Raw genomic sequence first — 24,665 nt, 5'->3', positions numbered from 1 at the left:
TCATTATAAATAGGTGTTTTTTTTTCTATTGTACAAATTCCAACGTTAAACGTATCGCCCAAGTGAAAACACACTAGTCATTTTATTGCGGTTCGAGGTCGGAGCTGCAGAGGTTTCGTCTCCGGATTCCAATTACCAAAGCCAATTACAAAAGGTATTTTACTGAATCAAACTCCCACACTCTAACTGCATGGTCGCGTTTGCGTGACGTCATAGACAGTAGCCTCACCTGCGCCAGGCGAGCCGAGTCCCACACATGCGCAGAGGAGACGCTCACCGGCCGCAGGTGAGTTCATTATCGCTGCAGTTGATTACTTTATTAGATAGATAGATACTTTATTGATCCCGTGAGGGAAATTGCAGTGCAACAGCAGCTTAACACAGACAACACAGCCACAGTGTAACGAATTATATAATAATAGTACAATACATACAATACAATACAAGAGTTACTCACAGTCCGGACACACAAAGAACAAACTAGAACAGAACAGTACACAGAAAATCGTATCACACATATGAATATAAATATAGATGTAAATATAGATATAGATATAGATATAAATATAGATGTAAATGTATTGCACAGGTCCCTGGCATATATTGCACAAAAAACGGTTGTAAACGGGAAAAGAAAGAGAACAGATGTAGCAGTAGATGTGTAGATGTGTTCAGTCCAGAAACAGGTCACTGTCGATGTTGCCTCTGCCCAGACGCAAGGTGGATGCGTTGTACAGTCTTATGGCAGAAGGCAAGAATGACCTCCTGTAGCGCTCCCTGTCGCACTGTGGATGAATCAGTCTATTGCTGAACGTGCTCTTCATTTCTGCAAGTAACACATTAAGTACAGAATAGGTTATTTATTATAAATTTGAACAATAGGCAACATCTTACGAGTGACTTCCAGGGACCTGTAATGGTTTTCTCGTTCACACATGTTGGTGTCTGAGCTTGTGATCACGACCCGTTACACACGAGTAATTCAGCTAGAAATCAGAATACAGATCTGTGTGCAGAGAAAACCTTTTACTGATATTCATCTCCTACATATATATAAAATACATTGGGGTTCAGTTTCAGTTTGATTTAGCTTAGAATAAAACTGATCATTTAAAAAGAAAATCCACGATGTTTTGTGGAGAAGTGACTCTTGTGGGGATCTGATCTTCAAGTGTCCCAGAGCAAGTGTTAAACCAGCATCACCCCTTCCTCCAGCTCTCCATCGACTAGGAGAAAGAAATCTGTCTGATCCTTTACAGATTCCTGCCTACCACACTCCCCCCGGAATTCACCTCCCCGAATTCTCTCTGTACCCCTTTCTTCATACTCCTGCTCTCCTGACCCTTAAACACAAGTTACTGAGAACAGTCAATGGGAAACGGGTGCTAGATTATTGCAGGCTGTTCAGTGTTAAACTGCATCTTTACATTTTCCTTGGCAATTGAATTGAAAACATTTTGCCTTCTCTGCTGAACTGTGATCTAGAGCCCTAATTTCCAGCTGAAATACTGACTGACCCGCTGTCCTGGGTCTGGTCACTGCCTGACCTGTGACCAGCTGGTCAGAGAAGACTGTCTAAACAAACACAAGAAAGATAAATAGAAATATAAAAAGAGAATGAGAGTGTTAGTGATCTTAATGGTTTTATTTTCAGTTTTTCCACAATGTCACAATAATCAAGCAGTTGAACACAGGTGTAGAAGTTATTGCTTCCAGCCTCAGAGCCTCTTCAGACTCCTGTTCTGTCTCAAGGTGTCCCGTTTCTCTGGAACCTGATGGCCACCACTCCACAGCCAGAACCAGTTTCTTGTTTCCTTCCCAGAGTGGAGTTGACACCTGCTTGTTCCGTATTTGTGTTGCCTTGAGGTAAACAAAGAGCAGGAAATGTCAGTGTAGTGTTCACCTGACTCCAGCATGAAGGAATTCTGAGCCTTATCCTGACCCAGGTATTCATCTACAGGCACAGTGGAGCCACACAGTAAAACTGCAGGATTAAAACATCACCTGGTCACCTCGATGTTGTCAGAATCACCTCTCCCAGCAGCAGCCTTTCCAGTCTTTCCACTGTGCTGTCTTCTGCAGGAGTCAGGAATGTCCGTGCTGGGATGAGCAAGGAAAGGAAGAGGCAGACTGTGTGCCTGCTCACGGAGAAGAGGAGCAGACTCTGGCTGGACAGGGAGGGAGGTAAGAGCGCCTGTGTCTGGGAGCTCAGGGTGACAGCAGTGCAGGAGGGAAGGTGAACATCCTGACAGGAGGACAGGAGCTGACAGAGAGGGGCAAGAGGGGCTGAGAGCAGGAGAAGATCCCAGCAGGGCAATAACAACACATTGACAATAATACAGAATCTACCCCTCTCTCCACTAGAGTATTGATTCAGTCAGCTCACACTGAGTGAGAACACTGGCCACAGCAGAATTAAAGACAAACTGAAATCTAGAAATCTGTTCAAGACAGACGAGTTACAGACAGTCAGAGGATCAGAAACTGTAAAAGAACAGACAGCAGAAGCATGATTAACAGAAACAAACCTTTTATGAAGTAAGAAAACATTAAAGAGAAATACAGGAAACCCTCAGTTTAATAGAGTAACAGGAGGAAAAGATGTTTGTTTTTGCTGAATGTCCGTTAATTAAAGCATCATCTGTTTTGTCCCCAAAACACTATTATATGAAAAACTATACAATTATATAGATGCTCTCTGGATCTTTTCACGTCTTTTAAACAATTTAGATCAGTAGTAAAAGAAACTTATTCCTTTGTATTTTTGATTGTAACAGACAAGATCATTGTGTCATGTGTTGAAAATATACTGTATATCTCTGCTCATCACAGGAATCCTGAGTGTCTTCAGCTCCTCCTCTGAGCTGGGATGATGATCACATGTAGAAGAGTGAGGAGTGGGGTTAGTAGTGGGGTTAGGGAGTGGACATGCCATCAGCATCTGAACTCAGAGGAGGAGCTGAAGACACTCAGGATTCCTGTGATGGTCAGAGATCACTGTGAATTATCAGCCTTTATTTGAAATTCAGATTCAGATTTAGGAACCATATGAAGTTTTATTAATTTCAACGTTCAATCACTAAACAGGCGTCAGGAAGTTGACCAAGACGCGGTTTGTTCACATCGAGCTGCAGCGCCAACAGAGACGCGGTCTGTTTGTCTGAGCTGGGTTGTGCTTTTTAAACTCTCTCACCCGTATGTTGCTTTTATATTTTAACTCGTTCTGGGTTCATCTTGGCTTTTTAAAAAGAACTTACCGCTCTAAGGAATGTGTATGAGCCGGGGTCACGCAGAGCGAGGTGTGCTGTACAGTACTGCCATCACATCTGTCCCGGGACAGTGCGGGATACTGAGCACTAGATCACTGAAGGGGCTCTAGCCTGTTGTACAGTTAAAACCCGAGTGCAGAGCACTCCACTGAACAGGGTGTTACTACTCATCAAGTGCTTCACATAACGAGATCTAGTTCTCAGTTTGCCCCTGAGCACAGGTCCCTCAGTTCCACAGCAAATCATGTCAACCCCCTGCACTGTTAAATACAGCAAGACTCGTCCTAGATCTGCACCCAGTACCCCAGCAATGAGCCACAACTTTACAGTCAAGCACTGTTTATTCATGAACAGGAGACGAGTAACAAACAGAATAAAACATACAGTTGATTTTTGGAATTGCGTACATTTGATCATATTCAAGCACAGCCAGTTCAGTGCTGTAATATCAAGTGACAGTAAAGACTGGGAAACATGTGGGTGAAGCTGCCTTTGAGCCAGTAACTGCCTGCAATCTGGACACAGTCAGCTCAGTATTCTTAGCAGCTCAAGTTGTCTATTCTTGTGGTTTTGATTTTCTTCAGCCTGTAAAATGCTGCTCAGGAGGATTTAAATGTGGAGACTGGCCTGGCCAGTACAAGACTGTCCACTGTTTCCTCCTGCTGACCTCCTGACGGTGCTGGACTTGTCAGCTACACCTCACTGTCTTCTGCAGGAACAGCTCAAAGTTCAGTGTTCTGGTTTTAAATCTTAAATGATTGAGAATATCAGTATTGATACAGAAACAAGTATATAAGATGGAGTTCTAGACACCTACAGAATATGCTTGATGAATTGTACAGGTCAGACTTCCACATTAGTGCAGATCACTTCAGTGCTGCAGCTGTAGTGAAGGAGTGTCAGTGTGATGTCAGGGTGTGGGGGTCTAAGCCAACCCTGTCAATCAGATTCTCCTCAATTTGGAAATCTGAATCGCAGACCTCTGAGTGTGGATGAACACCAGGAGGCAGCAGGAATAGTGGTGAATTAATCCTCACCATGTCATATGGTCCGACTTATTGGGACACATTCACATTACATGCATTTCATAGCATAAACCAGTAAATGAGCTCACTGTACTCAGTATCATCATTGAAGATGAGGTATCGCCTGTTCTTGAGATGCAATTACTTTGTATCATGCTAAAGCAGTGGCTTTGAGTTGGATTGAGATCTGCAGACACACTTGACCAGTTTCTGTTTTCTCCTGATGAGCTCTTTGGTTGCACTGACTGGATGCTTTGGTCATTGTCATGCTGAATGGTGCAGCACTGTCCAATAAGTATGGAAGCATTTTCTGCTGCATCAGAGCCCCCGTTTCTGTAAACTTCAGAAATCACTCTGCTGCTGCCATCATTAGCTACATCCTCAATGAAGATGAGTGACCCCGTCTGAGACATTCCTGCATCTCCAGGCCATGACATTCCCTCCACCAGGCTTCAGCATGCGCTCAGAGGACAGAGATGACAGGTTCAGGTGTGGAGAAAGAAAGGAGCTGCAGATGCTCCAGAGAACAGCACCTCCTGTGAGGGTCATGGCCTGGCCTGGGGAGATCATGAGGAGACTCCTTCACCTGTCTGTCTCCATCAGCACTAGTGTACTGGGTCACTGAAGCTCAAACCTGAAGGCTGTGGACTCAGAGCTGAGAGCTCCAGCAACACCTCAATGTCCTCTGAGCTCAGATGGAGATCACATGTACAGGAGTAGGATTAGAGGTGGTGTTAGTTAGGGACCATACATGTCATCTACATCTCAGCTCAGAGGACACACATCAAATATTCAGGTGCTGTAGCTTTGAGTCAGTTTATAATGCAAACAAGGAGGTCATCAGGAGAATAACTGTAGAAACACCTTAACTTGTTGGGTCTAATGCCTGGATTTCAACTCTATTGACAGAAGGAAAAACAATTGAAGTATGACCACCTGAAGACTAAATAAGAACTTGGTGGCAACAGCAAAGCATCTCAGATGATTACAGAGGGCAGTGAGCTCAATGGGTCTCAGACCTCATGCAGTTACTGTCTCAGAGGGATATACAAGCACATCCTCTTCCACACTCTGAAATGTATTTAAATTGAATGTGTCCCAGTAACGTCACAATAGAAAGCTGAACATTTTTTATTCCAATATGATCAAATGTATGCAGAGAATTACCACAGAATAAAACCAGGATAATATTTCTGTTCTGATCACAAGAACAAATTGCTTGACTAATGTCAAAATGCAGAGATCAACACATAGGATATTTGTATTTTAATATGATCAAATGTATGCAGACAATTACTGCAGATTAATACCAGGATTATTCATATTTCTGATCACACATACTAATTTGCTTGACTGTAAAGTTGACTCATTGCAGTACTGATGGAGAACACTGTACCTTTCCAATGAAAACCTGCATTTTCAAGTGTCCCACAGTATCAATACACCTTGACAGGAGGGGCTGACTGACAAGGCCAGTGATATTAATTAATGTGCTTTGTTTATTTTCTTTGCTGTTAGATCTTTTTCATGGTCTAGTGGAATAATTCTGTGTCTTTGGGTGGGAGTGCAGCTGAGGCTGTTGGTGAAAGGAGATGGTTCAGCTGTAGGAAAAACCTGCCTGTTTGAATGTGCTCAGAGTGGAGAGGAGTGTCAGTGTGAAGCTGCAGAGGAACAAGTAGGAGAGAATTCCACACTGAGAAGAACATTTATTCTGGCTCTGGAATTTTCTTCATGTGTGAGACAACAGCTACAATTTTCCTTAACACCGTCACAGTAGAGTCCTGATATCTGAATCACATTCACATACTAACTGCAGGATTCAGACTCACTCCACATCATCAGAAAACATGTCCTTCCCCTGCGACAGTCGAGTTCACCCCAACACAAGCGCAGGAGAGCTGCTGTGTGGTTTGGATGCTGTCAGAAAGCAGGCAAGGGGCAGGAACCATTAATGTTCATGACAGGAGAGTGTATAAACCAGAGTAACTAAACTGGTTTAGTAATGATTGCTGAGAATGAGGTTTATTAACTGTTCGGGCTTGACGTGGTGAGGTAATGGCTTGAGCACAGGTGTAGAAGTGATTGCTTTCAGTCTCAGAGCCTCTTCAGACTCCTGTTCTGCCTCAAGGTGTCCTGTTTCTCTGCAGCCTGATGGCCTCCCGACACACAGACACCACTCCACAGCCAGAACCAGTTTCCTGTTTCCTTTCCAGTGTGGAGTCGACACCTGCTTGTTCCTTATTTGTGTTCCCTGTGAGCAGTGTTGTCTTGAGGTGAATAAAGAGCATGAGTGGGCAGTGTAGTGTCAGTGTGGGAGCCCATCTTGTCTCAGGGTACTGTAGTGTGAAGGTGGGACCTTGATACTGGAATCAGAGCTACTTGCAGCCTCTCCAGTCCACTGCATTACAGTGTAGCTGCACCCAGTGCTGTTGAATTGATAATTAGCAGGATCAGCAGTAATTAAACAGCTGGTTGAGTCAGATTACTGCAGTGGAGTGCACTGGAAGGGCTGCAAGCTGAGTAGCTCAGACTAAAACCTCCCTTTTATCATCGGATAATTTAATTTTATGCTTAACTGTCCCTGTTAGGGGATTTTTGGTCTCTCGTGTCCCTGTTTGAAAACGCGCTGTTTAGCAGCAGAGACGAGCAGCTCCGGGATCCGCCGCCCCTATTGGCCGAGTCTGAATGAGAAGGCAGGTGCGGTCAGTCTGCAATTAGACTTCAATCCGCGGCTGTTTAGTCGCTTCTCTGCCTTTAAATAGCGAGTTTGCAAACGAAGAAAGTTCCTGAAATTTACTGTTTAGCTAGAGCCGGATCCTGGGCGACGGCTGTCGGCTTTTCTCAGTCCGAGTGGAAAATATCGTATGGGGCTTGAAAAGTAAATGAATTTTGAAACTTACTTTTGGCGGAGCTGCCGGACGGGCTGTAGGACTTGTGACTCTGCGGAGAAACATGGTATTAAAATCGTGCTTCAGCTTCTTTAAACTGCTTGTTGTATGTTGTGTTTTTACCTGCACAAAACGCTTTTTCTCGTTTGTATTCCAGGCTTCTGCAGGATCCTGGCGCGGCTCTGGGCTTTAAACGGCGGCTGTCGGGTCCTTCTCGGCGTGGAGACCTGAGCGCAGACCCACCCGTGTACCGAGTGACCGGAGCTCCGCGGCGGATTCACAGGCGAGTCCGAGTCTCTTCTTCCTAGAGGCCGAGAGAGACCCGGTCAGGAAAGCGCAGCTTCAAGGCTCGTTTAGGACTGAAAACCACTTTCACAGGGGCTTCGTCTCTCTTACCGGTATCGACTCACTGTGCAGCTGCAGGTCCGGCTGGGTTTTCTTTCTCCGGAGCCGGTTTGCATGAAGACGCGCCGACCGCTCCGTTTAGCTTGAACTGGGGAAACTGGTAACTCGAGTTACCGGTAACTGACCGCAGGAAACTGGAGCCCAGCCGTGTGAGACCCGGAGTGAAAACCGAAACCCCCGGTGTGAGGAGAGAGAGAAACCGCTTACCTTGCTCTCGAAACGCCTCTGTCCTGCTGTAAAGGTTAAAACATTTAAAATGCATTTCTCGTAGAAAAAGTTGCTGCTAAAGAAACGTAATGCATGTTTTTTCCCCCCGGCAGAGCAGCGGGGTACCAGCCGCCTCTCTCCCAGCCAGCGAGCCGCCGGAGTCCCCCCACCTCCCCTGACCCCAGCCTGCACGGGCCTGGAGCACAGACCCGCCCCTATTTATAACGTGAACCCCTGATGAGCGCGAAAAGGACAACAGAGGTAGCAAAATAAGACACCGGGGACCGAGATGGAAATGTGTGGATACCTGCTTAATAACACTGCTGTATAGTGTCATTGTTTAAGCCTTATATCCTTTATATCCCCCTGCATCCCCGAGACTGGCCAGATCAGCGCTACTCAACACCTGCTCCGTTAACAGCAAGGCTCTTCTTTTATGTGACATTTCCAAAGAAAAACTGGACCTTCTGTGTTGAACCGAAACAAGGCACAAACAAAACGATGGACTCCTGTTCAACCAACTAGTTCCTCCTGGATATGGTTTGTTTGACCTTCTGGTCTTTCAGGCAGAGGCGGGGGCATCACTATTTACAACCGTTTTTACAATCTAGGTCCTATAACTATACCTCCTTCCTCTTCTTTTGAGTGTCTTGTTGTAAGTGTTTCTATCCCCCGATCTACTATTATTGCCACAGATCACAACTTTGCAACACATTCTTAGATTTCTTTAGTTCTAAGATTGACAACATCCGGCATCACATTCTCTCCACTACGGATATCATTTCCACACCTCCTCCCTCCTCATCCAGCTTCTCTCTTCTTGACTCAGCATCCCTAAGCAAACTAGTTACGCACATGAAACCCACCACATCTATTTTAGATCCCATTCCCACCACTTTATTCCAGTCCTGTTTCTCTTCTCTCTGTCCCATTGTCCTCAATATTATACATGAATCCTTGAGCACCGGCATCGTACCAACGGTCCTCAAGACTGCAGCCATTACCCCCGTGCCAAAGAAGCCTAACATGGCTCTCGACAATCTTAACAACTTCCGCCCCATCTCCAACTTACCCTTTCTCTCTAAAATTCTAGAATGTGCTGTCACACCTCAGTTACATAACCACCTCATGACAAACAACCTTTTCGAACCCCTCCAATCTGGCTTCCGTCAACTTCACAGCACAGAAACCTCCCTGGTCAAAGTCACCAACGATCTCCTCGTAGCTTCTGATTCTGGTTCTCTTTCCATACTCATCCTTCTTGATCTCAGTGCTGCCTTTGACACTGTTGACCATAACTTCTTACTTTCTCGTCTCGAGACTGTTTGGAGTCTCTGATACTGCTCTCAAATGGTTTAAATCTTACCTCACTGATCGCTGTCATTTTGTCTCTCTCAATGGGTACAGGTCTGAAATTGGTCTTGTCAAGTCTGGTGTCCCCCAGGGCTCAATACTGGGCCCCTTGCTCTTCATCATTTACATGTTCCCACTTGGTCAGCTTTTAAGATCACATGGCCTCAGCTTTCATTTTTACGCTGACGATACTCAAATATACATCCATACCAAACCCGACACTGATGTGGCTGTCTCTATTCTATCTAATTGCATCTCTGACACACATTTGGATGACTCAACTTCCTTCATCTTACTTGTGCCAAGACTGAAGTCATGCTTATTGGTACCCCCCATCAACTTCGTAAAGCCAGTCCTGTAACCCTGTCTGTAGATGGCTCTGTACTTGAGCTTCAATCAAAATTGAAAAACCTTGGGGTTATATTCGATTCTGGCTTAACATTCGACCAGCATACTGTCAAAACATCTTTTTTTCACCTTAGAAATATCGCAAGACTATGCCCTATGCTATCATTAACTGTGGCTGAAAAGCTGATCAACATATTTGTATTCTCTCGAATTGACTACTGCAATGCTCTACTCGCTGGGGTATCTAAATCTACTCTGAACAAACTGCAGTATGTCCAAAATTCAGCAGCCAGAATCCTGACCAGGTCTAGTGCAAGTGTTAACATTACTCCTATCCTGGAGTCCTTGCACTGGCTTCCGGTCAAATTCCGCGTAGACTTTAAAATCCTCATGCTCACCTATATGGCGTTACATGGCTTGGCACCTCAATACCTGTCTGAACTTTTATCGCCCTATTCCCCACCTTGCAACCTCTGCTCTTCAAATTCTGCCCTCCTTACCCCCAAGCCCGTCTACATTGTATGAGCGACAGGGCCTTCTCCTGCTGCGCCCCCAAGCTCTGGAACTCTTTGCCCAAGGATATTAGAGAGTCACCTTCTCTAAACTCCTTCAAATCCAGACTCAAAACCCTCTTCAGAAAAGCCTTTACTGAACTGGTTCCATTCTTCACCCCTCTGCTCTTCTTAATACCACCTTCCACAGTCTCCTCTATTGTTATTGTTGTAATTGTCTTACTTTGTGAATTATTATTTATTGTTGTAGTCTTCTTATTCATTGTCATCCTGTAAAGTGCTTTGAGAAGCCACCTTTAAAGGCGCTTTATAGAATAAAGTTTATTTGCTGTAATAAACTGCTGTGAGTGTTAATTGGTTAATTGATTATTCTGGGGTCGGGGGGAGGGTGGGGTACAGGGGTGTAGAGAACCGTGAATCGGGTCCCCCTGTGAGCAGCCACACCAAGCGGCTCGCAGCGCTACAGCCTCCGGGCACCGGGCTGCCGTGGTCGGGGAGTCGGGAGCCGCTGGTCTGGGCCTAGACTGCAGCCTCATCCCCGGCCTCGATTAGAGCCCCGCCGCCCGAGGACACTCGCAGCCCGGTAGGTGAAGGATGACGCTCCGCGCTGCTGAGGGAACGTGTCCCGTCACCATGGTGACTGAGCCAGGGGGTGTGGCTGTGCTGAAGGGCGGGGTTAAGTGTTAAGTGTCCAATCAGAGTGTGGAAGAGGTGGGTGTAAGAACAGCCAATCAGAGAAGCACAAGTTCAGCCTGAGAGATAAATATCAACCGAGCCAGGCGGGTCTCACCGCCCGCAGACCAGCGCGCTACACGACGAGCCAAAGGGCCGCGTACAAATGTCAGCGCCGCCAAACATAAAAGCTTTAAAACTGCGATTTGCCCCCCCGGCTGAGAGCAGGACCCCCTTCTGTAATAAAGACAGAGCAGAAGCACAGCTGGAGTGCAGGAGCCACTGCACACCTGCAGCTCAGATGAAGTGAATTGATGATGTTTGTGAAGATGGAGGAGAGTTGGAGCTGCGCTGAATCCTGCAGTGATCTGGAGCTGCTGTGATCCTGCACAGTGTTCAGAGGGGCTGTCAGTCCTGCCTGTTGCACAGGACTCTGCTTCACTGTGAAAGGTGTTGCAGTGAGTCAGTGTGACTCCATCTGTTTGTATTGAGCAGCTCAGAGTTGGACAGTATGATGGAATTAGACTTGAATTATACATGTGGACAATCAGGCTTCACCTTTCCACTGTTCTCCATGAGAATCTCACCCCTCACAAGGCACAGAGCTCATATCAGAAGTTCCCCTGAAACTCTTCGATATAATGACTAGCAGAGAGCTCTCTCATCACCACGAAGACCACAGTTTCCTTCACAGACACTGGAAATAAAACCCAAGAGCATGGAAGAGGTGTTCACAACCTGGTGTTTAATTAAAGAACATAAATAAGATAAAAACAAGTGACTAAAACTTTGCTCAGGAGTGTTTTATTATGTTAAAACAGGAGATCAGTGTAGTGAATTATCAGAATGAAGGAGTGAAGGAACAGTCAGCTGATATCGGTGTCCATTCCTGAGGCTGGTACAGATTCTCCAGAGGCCGTCCCTGAGAAAATACCCACAGCAGTGTAGGAGCAGCTCAGACAGAGGGATCAAAGAGCACAACACAGTTTACTACAACAGAGATCAGCTCCTTTCAACAGAACAGCTGACAACACTATTCCACATCACGATAGCAGTTATAAGATTGAACAGAGAGAGACAATACAAACATAACACACAGCAAACTGAAGAGATCCAGCAGAGACTGGTGTAAGATCTGTACAGGTATATGTGTATATATATAGAGCAACATATATTTAACAGATATTTAAAACATTATGTCTCTGAACATGAAAACTCAATGATGTTTCCGGAAACATTAACATGTAAATTATGATGTTCAGGCAATTCTTTTAAAATAAAGATTAAACTACAATCTGTATTCTCTCAATTTCTTTTCTTTGGCTTCCAAAAATAAATTGTAATAATGTAACAACTAAATTTTCAGCTCAGACAAATCAACATGTAGTCTGTGTCTGTATTCTATCTCTCTCATGGACACAGTATAGAGCTACAGAGGAGAGAGACTGGAGTTAAACCAGCTGGTTACTGGTTTAACTGGACCAAACAAACACCTTTTCCCAGCTCTTCAGCTGCTGCTGATATAAAATCTCTGGATCATCTGCAGACACACACTGACCCCTCCAGGACCTGGACTGGACAGCCCTGCTGCAGACACACACTGACCCCTCCAGGACCAGGACTGGACAGCCCTGCTGCAGACACACTGACCCCTCCAGGACCAGGACTGGACAGCCCTGCTGCAGACACACACTGACCCGTCCAGGACCAGGACTGGACAGCACTGCTGCAGACACACACTGACCCCTCCAGGACCAGGACTGGACAGCCCTGCTGCAGACACACACTGACCCCTCCAGGACCAGGACTGGACAGCCCTGCTGCAGACACACACTGACCCCTTCAGGACCAGGACTGGACAGCCCTGCTGCAGACACACACTGACCCCTTCAGGACCAGGACTGGACAGCCCTGCTGCAGACACACACTGACCCCTTCAGGACCAGGACTGGACAGCCCTGCTGCAGACACACACTGACCCCTCCAGGACCAGGACTGGACAGCCCTGCTGCAGACACACACTGACCCCTTCAGGACCAGGACTGGACAGCCCTGCTGCAGACACACTGACCCCTCCAGGACTGGACACCTCTTACTTATTTTATTGTCCCAGAGGGACAATTTTATTGTCCCAGAGTCTCCAGCTCCCTTTAGCAGGCAGTTAAAAGACACAACACAATACACAGCACATTACACACTACAAGAGCCCATTCATAAAATGTACAATCCCAATAAACCTATAAATAAAGTAAAATCTCCCCTCAGTTCTCACAGCTTCTGTTAAAGACGAGCTCTTGTCCTGCCTACCTCCTTCCTCAGGGCTGTGGAGTGGACAATGGACTGTCCAGCTGGTCCTCATGATCCTCACAGCTCAGGGACTCAGCCTTTGGAAAGGTCTGAGCTTCAGTCTTGTTTCTCCAGGAACAGAAGACGAGCTCTGACACACGAGGGTCTCACCATCATCGTCTTCATCATCATCATCATGATCTTCATCTGCACGAAGGTTCACGATCACTGAGGCTCAACGTGTCTGAAGCAGAAATAAAGTTTCCACAGCAACTCGTGTAACGTAGCGCCGTGATTTCATGTGTTCAGACGAACAAAATACGAGACAAACAGCAACAGTTTACAGCTACAGCACTAAAAGCCGCCTCGGATTTTTCACAAAGAAAGGAAACAACGATTAAATGTTACTTCTGGCTAAAAAATAAATCTTTTCTGTTTCTTAGACGTACAGGAACAACAACACATTTAAAATTCCCGCCCCTCTCATGAAACCCGGAGATTATTGGGCAACTGGACCGAGTCTCGTCTATAATTGGGGAATTGTACTGCCAATCAGCAATAACTCCCACTGACCAATCGCGACATCGCTGGGCTCAATCCAGGGATCTCATTGGCTGTGGATCTTCTTATACATAAACAGAGAGTACAGACCCCAGTCACATGACCCGGGTGTCTAATACACACCAGACCCTCACTACTGCACTGTAAACCAGCCCTCCATAGACTCGTGTATCACCACCGCCGCCGGCGGACAGTTATCGGAATCGACACCCCCTGCTGTAGCCCGATCAATAGGCTTCGTTTTATTGTTATTTTCTTTCGAATTCACTGACACTGCGGGCTTTCTTACGTTTTCACTTTAATATCCAAAAACATCCCCGAAGTCCACATATTCAAACGTAAATTGTATTTTTGAAGGATGAGTCACAATAATGACAGTTTTGACTCCTAAACACGTTAATAACATACTTTATTATAGAATTAACCAAACAATTTAAGACCGTTTAAAATAAATGTCCATATTTAAAGATGTAGTAAATGTAGAATAATATCGAGAGGAACCGCCGATATCGAAATATCCCATTTTAAAACGATCGTATAGCGAGTTGCAATAAGTTATGATTTAGAATTATACTCGTCATGTGTCCTTTTCCAGAGCCAGGATCCACCCTGTGTGGTGGTGCAGTGGGACAGTGCCTCTAGTGGTCATGTGCAATACTGCAGCCTGGAGCCCTGTGACTGGACAGCTGACCCACAGGGGCTCAGGAGAGGGAGTCGGGCCTGAAGCAGAGAGCCAGCAGTGTGCTGGAGCCCAGCCTGTCTGAGAGGGAGGAGACAGGAGCCCTGCAGGTGAGTGTGGGGCTGTGGCCCAGTCACCCTGCTGCTGGTGGGACTGGTGTGGGGGTCTCTCTGCACCAGGAGCCCAGCTGGTGTGGCAGCTGCTGGTGCTCTGGACAGGACTGGCTCCAGCCTGCAGGACCCTGAGCTCAGGGCTGTGGAGGGGCTGGCCTGTCCCAGGTCAGGGTCAGCAGGGGGAGAGGAAGGAGTCTGCTGGGAGCCCAGGGTCTCCAGTGCAGTGGGGAGCTCAGAGCCCAGTGTCTAGAAGTGGTGTGGGAGTATCTCTGTGTCCCAGAGAGGAGGGTGGACAGTGGTGCCCCAGAGGCCCAGTGGGGTCCTGCCCAGCACCCCTGGAGAAGGAGAGGATGGACTGTCTGCAGAGGCCAGAGCTGCCAGCCCAGCAGAGGGCGTCCCAGAGGCTTCTCCTGGCCAAGCAGAGGGGGCTCAGCCTCCCCAGGGAAGAGCAGCTGGCTGGGTCTCTAGAGGGAGGAGGAGCTGTTGACCTTCCTGCTGCTTCTCCACTCGTCCCCAGGGCAGCTGTCCTGTTAGTATCCAGCAGCACCAGTGCTGCTCCTGAGACCCTCATTCTGCCTCTCTGGCTGTTCCTGAACACTCCCTGTGTGGCTGTTTGCTAACAATGATGCCTGAGGAGCTTTAAACTAAACTGCCCTGTGTCCCTGCCTGCTTCAGCTCATACTCCCCATTCCCATCAGCAGGGCTTGTGAGGAGGCTGGACCCTGCTGGTCCCCTGTGTGTGAGGAGAGTGTCCATGTCCCCCTGTGACTGGAAACAATGCCCAGGCTGTAGAGCTCCACTCCGGCTCTGTGCAAGGGGCTGAGCCCTGTCTGTCATCTGAACCTGGCTGGACAGACGCGTCCCACACTGGTGCTGGACACAGCTCTGTGAAACTCCCTTGCTGAAGACGACCAAACTCCCTTTCTCCATTAATACTGACTGAACTGATCCTCGCTCCATTAATACTGACTGAACTGATCCTCGCTCCATTAATACTGACTGAACTGATCCTCACTCCATTAATACTGACTGAACTGATCCTCACTCCATTAATACTGACAGTCCAGAGAAGACAGCAGTCACACTGGACACAGCAAAATACATTCCAGACATCTTCACACAGGCTGTATTGTCTCAAATACAAAATATTAACAATATAATCTGTAAAATACACAACAGAAATTTTACCTTTGAAAAATAAGCATTGACAAAAATAATTTAAAAATACAAAAATGCAACAAATTTTTAAAAAGTTGGAATAAAATCCCCATGTTGCTGACTGTCTGTGTCCCCTGCCTGGAGGACAGAAGGAGAGACAGTGAGGACCAGTGGAGAGACAAGAGACCAGGATCGTCTCCAGGAATCAGCAGAGGAGTCCCAGCAGACACACTGTCTCTCTCTCTCAGGTCTCTCCTCCTCCTCAGGACAGAGAGGGGGGCTCCCAGACTCTCAGAGCATCCCCCTCACAGATCCAGCGGAGAGGTGATTCACAGTTTCGTGGATATACAGTTTTCAAATCCGGACTCCAATATCCACAGTTCCCAGAGTATCTCATATCAGCTGTGACCCTGTGAGAGAGAAGGAGATCAGAGTCACTGAGCCAGTCTGCTCACCTCAACACACCAGCACCTCTCTCTCCAGCTCCCTCTGCTGTCTCAGAGAAGACCTCCTGTGAAAACTGTCCTGTTATTCCTCACATTGCTGTTGACACATAGGAGCTCATGTTAACTTTTCTTTTTAATCAATAAGATTTACTCAGCAAGTTACAGATTCTTACAAGTTAGATCATATTTACTTGTCTGTTTGACTTACTTCCTGCCACACAGTTAGAGACTCTGAAAACACAGTCAGTGGACCTGAGACACAACACAGTCAGAGCAGTGATTCCTCCACAGTACCAATAAAACTCCAGCAGTGCAGTACAGGTCAGTGGGACTGATCACTGCAGGGGCTCAGTTTGTTCTCATTCTGAGCACTTTAGAGCTGCTTCTTCCTTCAGGCCCCCTGAATTACTCACTGACTGTGGGAGATTCTGCTCCTGAATAAAAAGTCCCTTTGCTTTGTGAATTAGGATTGTCAACCTGTTTCAGACCATCCGTAGAGAAAATTGAGTGAATTTCACTACTCAGAGAAGAGACTCAGAGCTGCAGACAGACAGGCTGTGTGTGAGATGAGAGCAGTCAGACAGTATCTGACTTCAGTGGAGACATGATCTTAAACTTGTGATGTTGTGAGACGTGTGCCTGAGGTTTCTCTCTCATGTCTCCTGCAGGAGTGTATGTGAATCACAGGTGAGTCCAGGCTGTTATGTCTCTGAGATTATTTCCAGAAGACAAAGTGCTGGAGAGTCTCTCGATGGGGTTGAAGTGACACAGCTGGGAGGAGCTACAGCTGTGATGTTCAGGAGACTCTTGTCTGCAGAGACCTGGACTGAAACGTGTGGCTGAAGTCCAGTCCTCCTGCATGACAACACTGAGAGAGAATTTCTGACATGTGATGTTCTGGCTCTTCCTAAAAATTGCATTTTTTTACTCTTATTGTGAAATACACTGGGGTCTGTAATCTGTTTAATGGCGTTAATTGGAACTTCATCTCTGGCTGTGTATTCTGACTCAGTGCTGTGGATTAACGTTCTGTAAGAATCCACATTCTATTTTTCCAGTATCTAAACCATGTTTCATCATTAATAGTGACCCAGTGACACCCTTGAAACTGCTTATGTACCATCTAGTATCAAGTGGGCTTGACAAACACACAACACAAGACACAACACAACACACAACACACAACCAACTTACACTTCCTTGTCCAGGACTGTTCCATCAACCCATCTCCACTGAGATTCCCTGTAATTCCTGCTCAGGCCAATCCAGTAGTAACTGTTGTCCTTTACTAGACGTCCCAGGAGCTCCTGCAGAGACACAGAGAGCAGGTCAGCTCACCCTGGACACCAGCACCAGTCCAGCTGGACTCCAGGTCAGCTCACCCTGGACACCCACACTCAGTCCAGCTGCCTGAACGCCTGAACCTGAACACATCTTCCTACTCCTCACAAAAGAGAACAGACTGACAGTGAACACATACAGAGTGACCTCAGCTCACAAATCCAACCTCATTAGCTGAATTCAGAAACAATCAGAACGTGTGTTTCCCATCATCACTGAGAGTCAAGACCAGGTTAGAGGTCTTTACTAGAGACCTTTCATTTCTACTGTTCCAGACAGTAACCATCAAGGGCAGTTTTGGATGTATAAACATCTCTTCATTACAGTACCTCAGCCATTTCTTGATTAATAATTCAAATCCATCAGTTCCTCTTCTAACCAGATATTTTCTATCTCTGTGTCTGACTGGGTTTCCTTGAAAACGTGCAGCTGTGAGCAGGAAACAGCTGCTTTTCCAGAGTTAAACGTCCCGCTGATGGGGCTTGTCTGGGTAGCTGGTTCCACACTGTCACAGCCCTTCATGCCAGTGAGAGCAGCAGGAAAGGAGGTTGTGGGTCTGGTGTCAGCTGGGCAGTGTGTCTCCTGGGACAGGGCTGGTCTGAGATCAGAAACTGTATCTGAGCACACAGTGGGCATGATCTCACTGTGCCTGGTGTTGGGCAGCACTGCCTGTGAGCTGTAGAGCAGAGATCCATCCCCACACTCTCATCTCTCACACTGCTGCTCACTCTGCTCTGTTCACACAGGCTGTACAGGGGAAATAGTCACTGCTTTTCAAACTCTGAAGGTGAGGACACTGATGAACCTATTTTTTGAGGGGGTGATGGGGAAAATGTTTTGGGGGATTGGTACAGTCGTAGGTGCTGCAGTGGTCAGCAGTGTGGCCCTGGGTTCAATTCAGTATATTTTTGGAGGATTAAAAACCTATTTAGAACATTAAAACTCTCCTTGTATTTTTGGAATGGCTTTTCAGTGGAGTGTTTTCAGAATGTAAACTAAACTCTCTCCCTCAGTGAGACTGTGGTGAATCTCTTGTTCTCACCAGTTCCTTTTTGTCATTAATCACCAGCAGCTCAGCTCCCACTGACCAACAGAACTGATTTACAGACACCCAGGATCTCTGGTCTGTAGAGACGTAGTAACATCTTCCACTGTCTCCCTCCTTCCATCCCTCTGGACAGCACTGCTGCTCTGTACAGACAGACACACAGGAATCACCTGGATTAATACTGACTGAGCCTCAGGGATTCCTCAGGACTCTCCTCTGTACAGACAGACACACAGGAATCACCTGGATTAATACTGACTGAGCCTCAGGGATTCCTCAGGACTCTCCTCTATACAGACAGACACACAGGAATCACCTGGATTAATACTGACTGAGCCTCAGGGATTCCTCAGGACTCTCCTCTGTACAGACAGACACACAGGAATCACCTGGATTAATACTGACTGAGCCTCAGGGGTTCCTCAGGACTCTCCTCTGTTCAGACTCTCTCAGTCCAGTTCAGTGACTCTGAACCACTGAGCTGCTGTACTGTTTCTCCTGGAGTCCTGCAGCACTGAGACTCACACTGACAGACGGGTCAGTAGTGAGTCTCCACCTGATTGTCACTGACTGTGTAGAGAACAGCCCTGAGGCTCTTATCCTCATGTCTGAGAGTCTGTCTGTCTTCTCAAACACGTCTCTTACCAACAGCAGCAGCTCCAGCTCCAGACCAACCTGAAGACCAGCTCTGTCCAAGAAACAGGTCTTCTCTCTCCTCTCTGCTGCTGTTTCACCCTGCAGACCTGTCACTCCTACACACACTCAACTCTCACTCCTACACACACACTTCACTCTCACTCCCACACACACTCAACTCTCACTCCCACACACACTCAACTCTCACTCCTACACACACTCAACTCTCACTCCTACACACACACTCTCACTCCCACACACACACTCAACTCTCACTCCTACACACACACTCAACTCTCACTCCCACATTCACACTCAACTCTCACTCCCACACACACACTTACTTCTCTTCCCAGTAGAGGGCTCCAAACAGAACGTCTCCAGCTGTTTCCTGTATCTGTCAGCTTCATTCCTGTGATTCTCAGCTTCAATCCTGTGCCTCTCAGATTCACTCCTGTATCTCTCAGCTTCACTCCTGTATCTCTCAGCTTCACTCCTGTATCTCTCAGCTTCACTCCTGTATCTCTCTGTATCATTACATTGTGTCGCAGATTTATTCTGGTTTCTCTCCAGCTCCGACTTCATCTTCTCCAGCTCCTCCTCCTTCTTCTCCAGTTTTCTCTCCCAGTCTGAGCTGTTCTGTTTCCACACTGCAGGTCACAGCCCCAGAACACACAAAATCATTTAATCAACCAGATTCATCTGTCTGCCTGTCATCTGTATATCAGCTGTCCGTCTCTGTCTGCCTGATCCATCAATCACAGGAATGATCCACTTCAGTAGTATTATCATCTGGTCTGTGCATCTCTGATCTTAATTATTTAATTAAACTAATGATTTACAATTAACAATTAATATCATGAGTATTTCAGTGCTAGTTGAGAAAGGGTGTGTGTCTGGATGAGGACAGATAAGAGCACAGCGATCCACACAGGAAGCAGGAGCTACAGCAGACAGCTCTCCTGGGGGACTGGGAGCTGCAGGAAGCTCCGCCTGAGAGGACCTGTGTGTTCCTGCAGAGTCTTCTGTCCTCATCCAGACAGCCTGGGCACAGCCTGCTGGGATGTGTATAGAGAGTGGGGCTGTCACGACCACCAGCCAGCGGAGATCAACACGTAAGCGAGCCAATCAGCACCAGCAGCGGATTACTACTAACAAGCGCCACCGCACGAGTTAACACACCTGCAATTGCTCTACCGTGCGGCACGCCGGGTTATTTATACCATTCGCACCTGATTCCCGTTGCTCGGTATTGGGTTCTCTTCTTGTTGCTCAGCCTAGCGTTCTCACCCCTCTTTTGCCTTCCTGGAATTCTGCCTGCACTTTTTGCCTTCGGACTTCGGATCTCGTCTCGCCCTTTGGATTGTTTGCTATTATTGCCTGTTTTGGATTTGACCCTGAAGCTCTCCTTTCGACTACGATTCTGTCTCACGTTTTGGATTGTTCGCCACCAGTGCCTTTACCGGATTTCGACTTACCTTCGCCTTCGGACTACGGCTCAGCTCCTGGATTTGCTCGGTACGTTTACTTACCTCCCTGCGACTCCTGCATCTGCATCGGATCCTTTTCACCTCTACAGAGCATCGTTACAGAATACCGAGCCAGATTATGGATCCCGCAGACGCACAGACCCTTCGTTCCCTTCTCCCGCAGCAATCCCAGACCATCGCCCAGCTTCAATCTTCTCTCCAACTGCTCACTAACCAAGTCGCCTGGCTTTTTTCTTCCCCTGTTTCGCCGGCTCCCGCACCGATTCCTACAACGCCTTTTTTACAAACACCTGCTCCAACCACCGCGGCCCCGCCCACCACTCCCTCAACTTTACCATTTGTTCTCCCGGAGAAGTATGACGGCAATCCTGCAGGCTGCAGGGGCTTTATTGCCCAGTGCTCCCTGGCTTTTCAGCTGCAGCCTGAGCGTTTTTCTACTTCTCGACAGAGGATCGGATTCGCACTTTCCTTGCTCACAGGCAAAGCATTGGATTGGGCTGCAGTATTGCTTGCTAGAGGAGAGCAGCTGTTCTCTGACTTTCAGCTTTTTGCTGACCGTCTCCAGGCGCGTTTTTCTCAAAGCAACCCGGATTTGACTTGCCTTCGGCTTTCCTCTCTTCGCCAGGGCGACAGACCACTGCAAGATTATGTGGCTGAATTCCAAGCCCTCGCCACGGAGTCTGCCTGGAACCCGGAAGCTTTGGTTTGCCTCTTCGCTAAGGGTCTCTCGGAGGATCTAAAGGACCACCTGGTGCTCATGTCCTTACCAACCTGGTCTCTAGAGGCGGCTATCGCTGCGGTAGTTGAATTGTACACTCGCATTCGGCTGCGGAGAGCGGAGAGACACCCAGGAAGCAGACCTGTGCGGCCCATGGGTCCTCCCCTCGTGGCGCCCACCCTGCCACATGCACCCCTGTCCTTGGAGGAAAAGGAAAGGCGCCGTCAGGAGGGGCTGTGTCTGTACTGCTCTGCGTCGGGTCACCTGCTCGCTACTTGTCCTTTGAGACCCCCACATCCACCTCGAGCTCCCCCACTGCCTACTGTTAGTGTCAGTAGTGCTGTTTTTTCACAATCCTCTTCAGGGCCTTTATTCCCAGCTGAGATTTCCTGGATGGACACGCACCTTCCCCTTTCGGTTTTGGTGGATTCAGGGGCAGCTGGGAATTTTATGGATGCCTCTTTTGCTAAGAAGTGGGATATTCCTCTTGCTCCGCTGTCACCCCCTATCTGCATTCAAACGTTGGATGGGTCACCGATCGCTCCTGGATGCATTTCCTGGCAGACCATTCCCCTATCCCTTACTGTTGGTGCCACTCATGTGGAGGACATTTCACTCCTTCTCTTGGACTCCCCTGCTTACCCTGTGATCCTGGGCCTTCCCTGGCTCAAAAAGCATGATCCCCACATCTCCTGGGCCAAGAATGAGATCATTGCCTGGAGCCAGGCCTGTCGTGACAACTGTTGTCGTCCTCCACTCAAGGTTGCTGCTTCAGTAAACCTCTTGGAAGAACACTCTATTATTCCCCCCCAATATGCACATTTGAAGCAAGCCTTTGACAAACAGAAAGCTCTATCGCTCCCCCCTCACCGCACCTATGACTGTGCAATAGATTTGCTTCCAGGAGCACTCCCACCCAAAGGACGGATCTACCCTCTCACTCAGACAGAGAATGAAGCCCTGCAGGACTATATCAAGGAGGCCCTGAATTCTGGTTTTATTCGTCCCTCCTCGTCCCCAGCCTGTGCTGGGTTCTTCTTCATAGGGAAGAAGGACGGCTCCTTGAGGCCGTGTATTGATTACAGAGGCCTGAACTCCATTACAGTCAAACATCCCTACCCCTTGCCTTTAATCCCAGCCGCTCTGGAGTCCCTACGTGGAGCCTCCATTTTCTCAAAACTAGATCTACGAGGGGCTTATAATTTAATCAGGATCCGTGAAGGGGATGAGTGGAAGACAGCCTTTATGACCACGCACGGCCACTATGAATATCAGGTGATGCCTTTTGGACCCGCTAATGCCCCGGCAGTCTTCCAATCCTTCATAAATGACATCTTCAGGGACATTATTGGAAAATTTGTCTTGGTATACTTGGATGACATCCTCATTTTTTCCACCGACCCTCAGGAACATGTCCATCACGTCCAGGAGGTCTTGTCCAGACTCATCGACAACCAGCTCTACGCCAAGCTTGAGAAATGCATTTTTCATGCTTCTAAGATTCACTTTCTGGGCTACATTATTTCTCCTCTTGGAGTCGAGATGGACTCAGCCAAGGTGGCAGCTATCAATGATTGGCCTGTGCCACGTAATTTGAAGCAAATCCAACGCTTTCTAGGTTTTGCCAACTTCTACAGGCGATTCATCCGGAACTTTAGCTCCGTGGTGGCGCCCATTACGGCTCTGACCCGCAACCGTCCTAGTCGGGGTAAATGGAATCCGGAGGCTAACCAGGCATTCCTGCGCTTGAAACGTCTCTTCAGCTCCGCTCCTCTCCTACGGCATCCGGATCCCTCCCGGCCTTTCATTGTTGAAGTTGACGCCTCTGCCCATGGGGTTGGTGCAGTCCTCTCCCAGCGCCTCGAAGAGGATCGCCTCCCTCATCCATGTGCTTTCTTTTCCAAGAAGCTCTCTCCTGCTGAGGTTAACTATGATGTGGGCAATCGGGAACTCCTAGCTATCAAGCTGGCCCTCGAGGAATGGAGACACTGGCTGGAGGGGGCTCAGCACCCCTTTGTCATTATTACGGACCATAAGAACCTGTCCTATATTCAATCTGCCAAGCGCCTCAACTCGCGTCAGGCCCGTTGGTCACTTTTCTTTTCTCGTTTCAATTTTGTCATCACTTACACTCCTGGCTCCAAGAATGGGAGGGCTGATGCACTCTCTCGGCTCCATGACCCCCCAGACCTGGACGACACACCTGAACCAATCATCTCTCCTAACAGAATCGTGGCAGCGATTCATTGCTCCATTGAAGATCAGGTCAGGCGTGCCCTCAACGGAACTACAGTTCCTCTGTGCTGCCCCCCGGATAAGCTTTTCGTCCCGAACAACTTACGTTCTGCGGTTTTGCAGTGGGGACATGATTCCCGGTTTGCCGGCCACCCGGGATGCAGACGCACTCTGGACCTCCTCACCAGGGACTTTTGGTGGCCTTCCATGCGATCTGATGCAGCAGAGTACGTCCGGGCTTGCCCGGTCTGTGCCAGGAGCAAGACTCCGCGCTCTAGGAAGGCTGGCCTCCTTCACCCCCTTCCAATCCCACACCGCCCTTGGTCCCACATAGCTGTTGACTTCATTACGGACCTTCCTAACAGTCAGGGTCATACGGTAATCATGGTGGTCTCCGATCGTTTTTCCAAAGCAGCCCATTTTGTCCCCCTCCCAGCATTGCCCACAGCCCAGGAAATGGCATCTTTGTTTGTACAACAGGTCTTTAGGATACATGGTTTGCCTGATGACGTTGTCTCGGACAGGGGACCTCAATTTATCTCGGCCTTTTGGAAGGCTTTCTGTCAAACTCTAGGGACTCATGTATCTTTGACTTCTGGTTATCATCCTGAGGCCAATGGTCAGGTGGAAAGGACCAATCAAAGCCTCCTGACCTTTTTGAGAGCCTTCACCTCCAGCTCACAGGATGATTGGTCATCACTACTTCCCTGGGCAGAATATGCCCACAATTCTCTTACCTCCTCCTCCACAGGTCTCTCTCCCTTCCTTTGTTCTTTAGGTTATCAGCCTACTCTCATCCCTGTCACACCTCCACTCACGGCAGTGCCGTCCGTGCAACAATATATTGCCAAACTGCGAAGGACCTGGAAAATGGCGAGGACAGCTCTTATTAAGTCAACCCAGCGCCACGCCAAATTCGCCAACCGACACCGCAGACCAGCCCCTCGTTTTCGGAAAGGACAGTTTGTTTGGTTATCTACACGGAACCTACCTATACATCAGCCTTCCAAAAAGCTTGGGCCTAGATATATTGGTCCCTTCCGGATTCGTTCCCGGATCACCCCGGTTACCTTCCGTCTTGCTCTCCCCCCTACCCTCAGAATCCACCCCTCATTTCATGTCTCCCTCCTGAAACCTGTTTACCGCTCGCCCCTTGCGGCTCCCCAACATCGCCCGCCACCTCCTCGTTGCATTCAGGGGCGCCCGGCTTATACGGTCCACAAGATCATTGACTCCAGATGGAACCGCGGTACCCTGCAGTATTTTGTCGACTGG

At 47.9% G+C, this 24,665-nt stretch overlaps 1 protein-coding gene and 1 long non-coding RNA gene across 12 annotated transcripts in view; both read right to left on the bottom strand.

The window, feature by feature from the left end:
* The window catches only part of LOC148640511 (uncharacterized), a 46,965-nt gene that overhangs the window by 14,532 nt on the left and 7,768 nt on the right, over window positions 1–24,665 (bottom strand). For 7 of the 10 annotated variants that reach the window (XM_088619802.1, XM_088619800.1, XM_088619804.1 and 4 more), the window contains 4 exons: window positions 19,292–19,597; window positions 18,306–18,454; window positions 17,117–17,229; window positions 15,419–15,886 (listed from right to left, as the gene is read on the bottom strand). In XM_088619802.1, the coding sequence (XP_088475928.1) occupies window positions 15,739–15,886; window positions 17,117–17,229; window positions 18,306–18,454; window positions 19,292–19,597 (716 nt within the window). In that variant the 3' untranslated portion in view covers window positions 15,419–15,738. Of the gene's footprint in view, window positions 1–15,418; window positions 16,020–17,116; window positions 17,230–17,592; window positions 18,045–18,305; window positions 18,455–19,291; window positions 19,598–24,665 lie in introns of those variants that run through there. The other 3 variants (XM_088619808.1, XR_015930357.1, XM_088619801.1) reach the window with 3 other exon arrangements.
* Window positions 1,631–8,000, bottom strand: LOC148640512 (uncharacterized). Of its 2 annotated transcripts, XR_015930361.1 has the most exons (3): window positions 7,195–7,853; window positions 2,005–2,263; window positions 1,631–1,860 (listed from the first exon to the last, which is right to left on the bottom strand). It is a non-coding gene; the product is annotated as an uncharacterized LOC148640512 (long non-coding RNA). The 2 variants fall into 2 exon arrangements; XR_015930360.1 differs by having other exon boundaries at window positions 1,631–2,263; window positions 7,195–8,000.

Source organism: Lepisosteus platostomus, chromosome 25 (assembly GCF_059453375.1).
Source record: "Lepisosteus platostomus isolate fLepPlt1 chromosome 25, fLepPlt1.hap1, whole genome shotgun sequence".
Lineage (NCBI taxonomy): Eukaryota > Metazoa > Chordata > Actinopteri > Semionotiformes > Lepisosteidae > Lepisosteus > Lepisosteus platostomus.
This window is presented reverse-complemented; position numbering and strand designations above follow the sequence as displayed.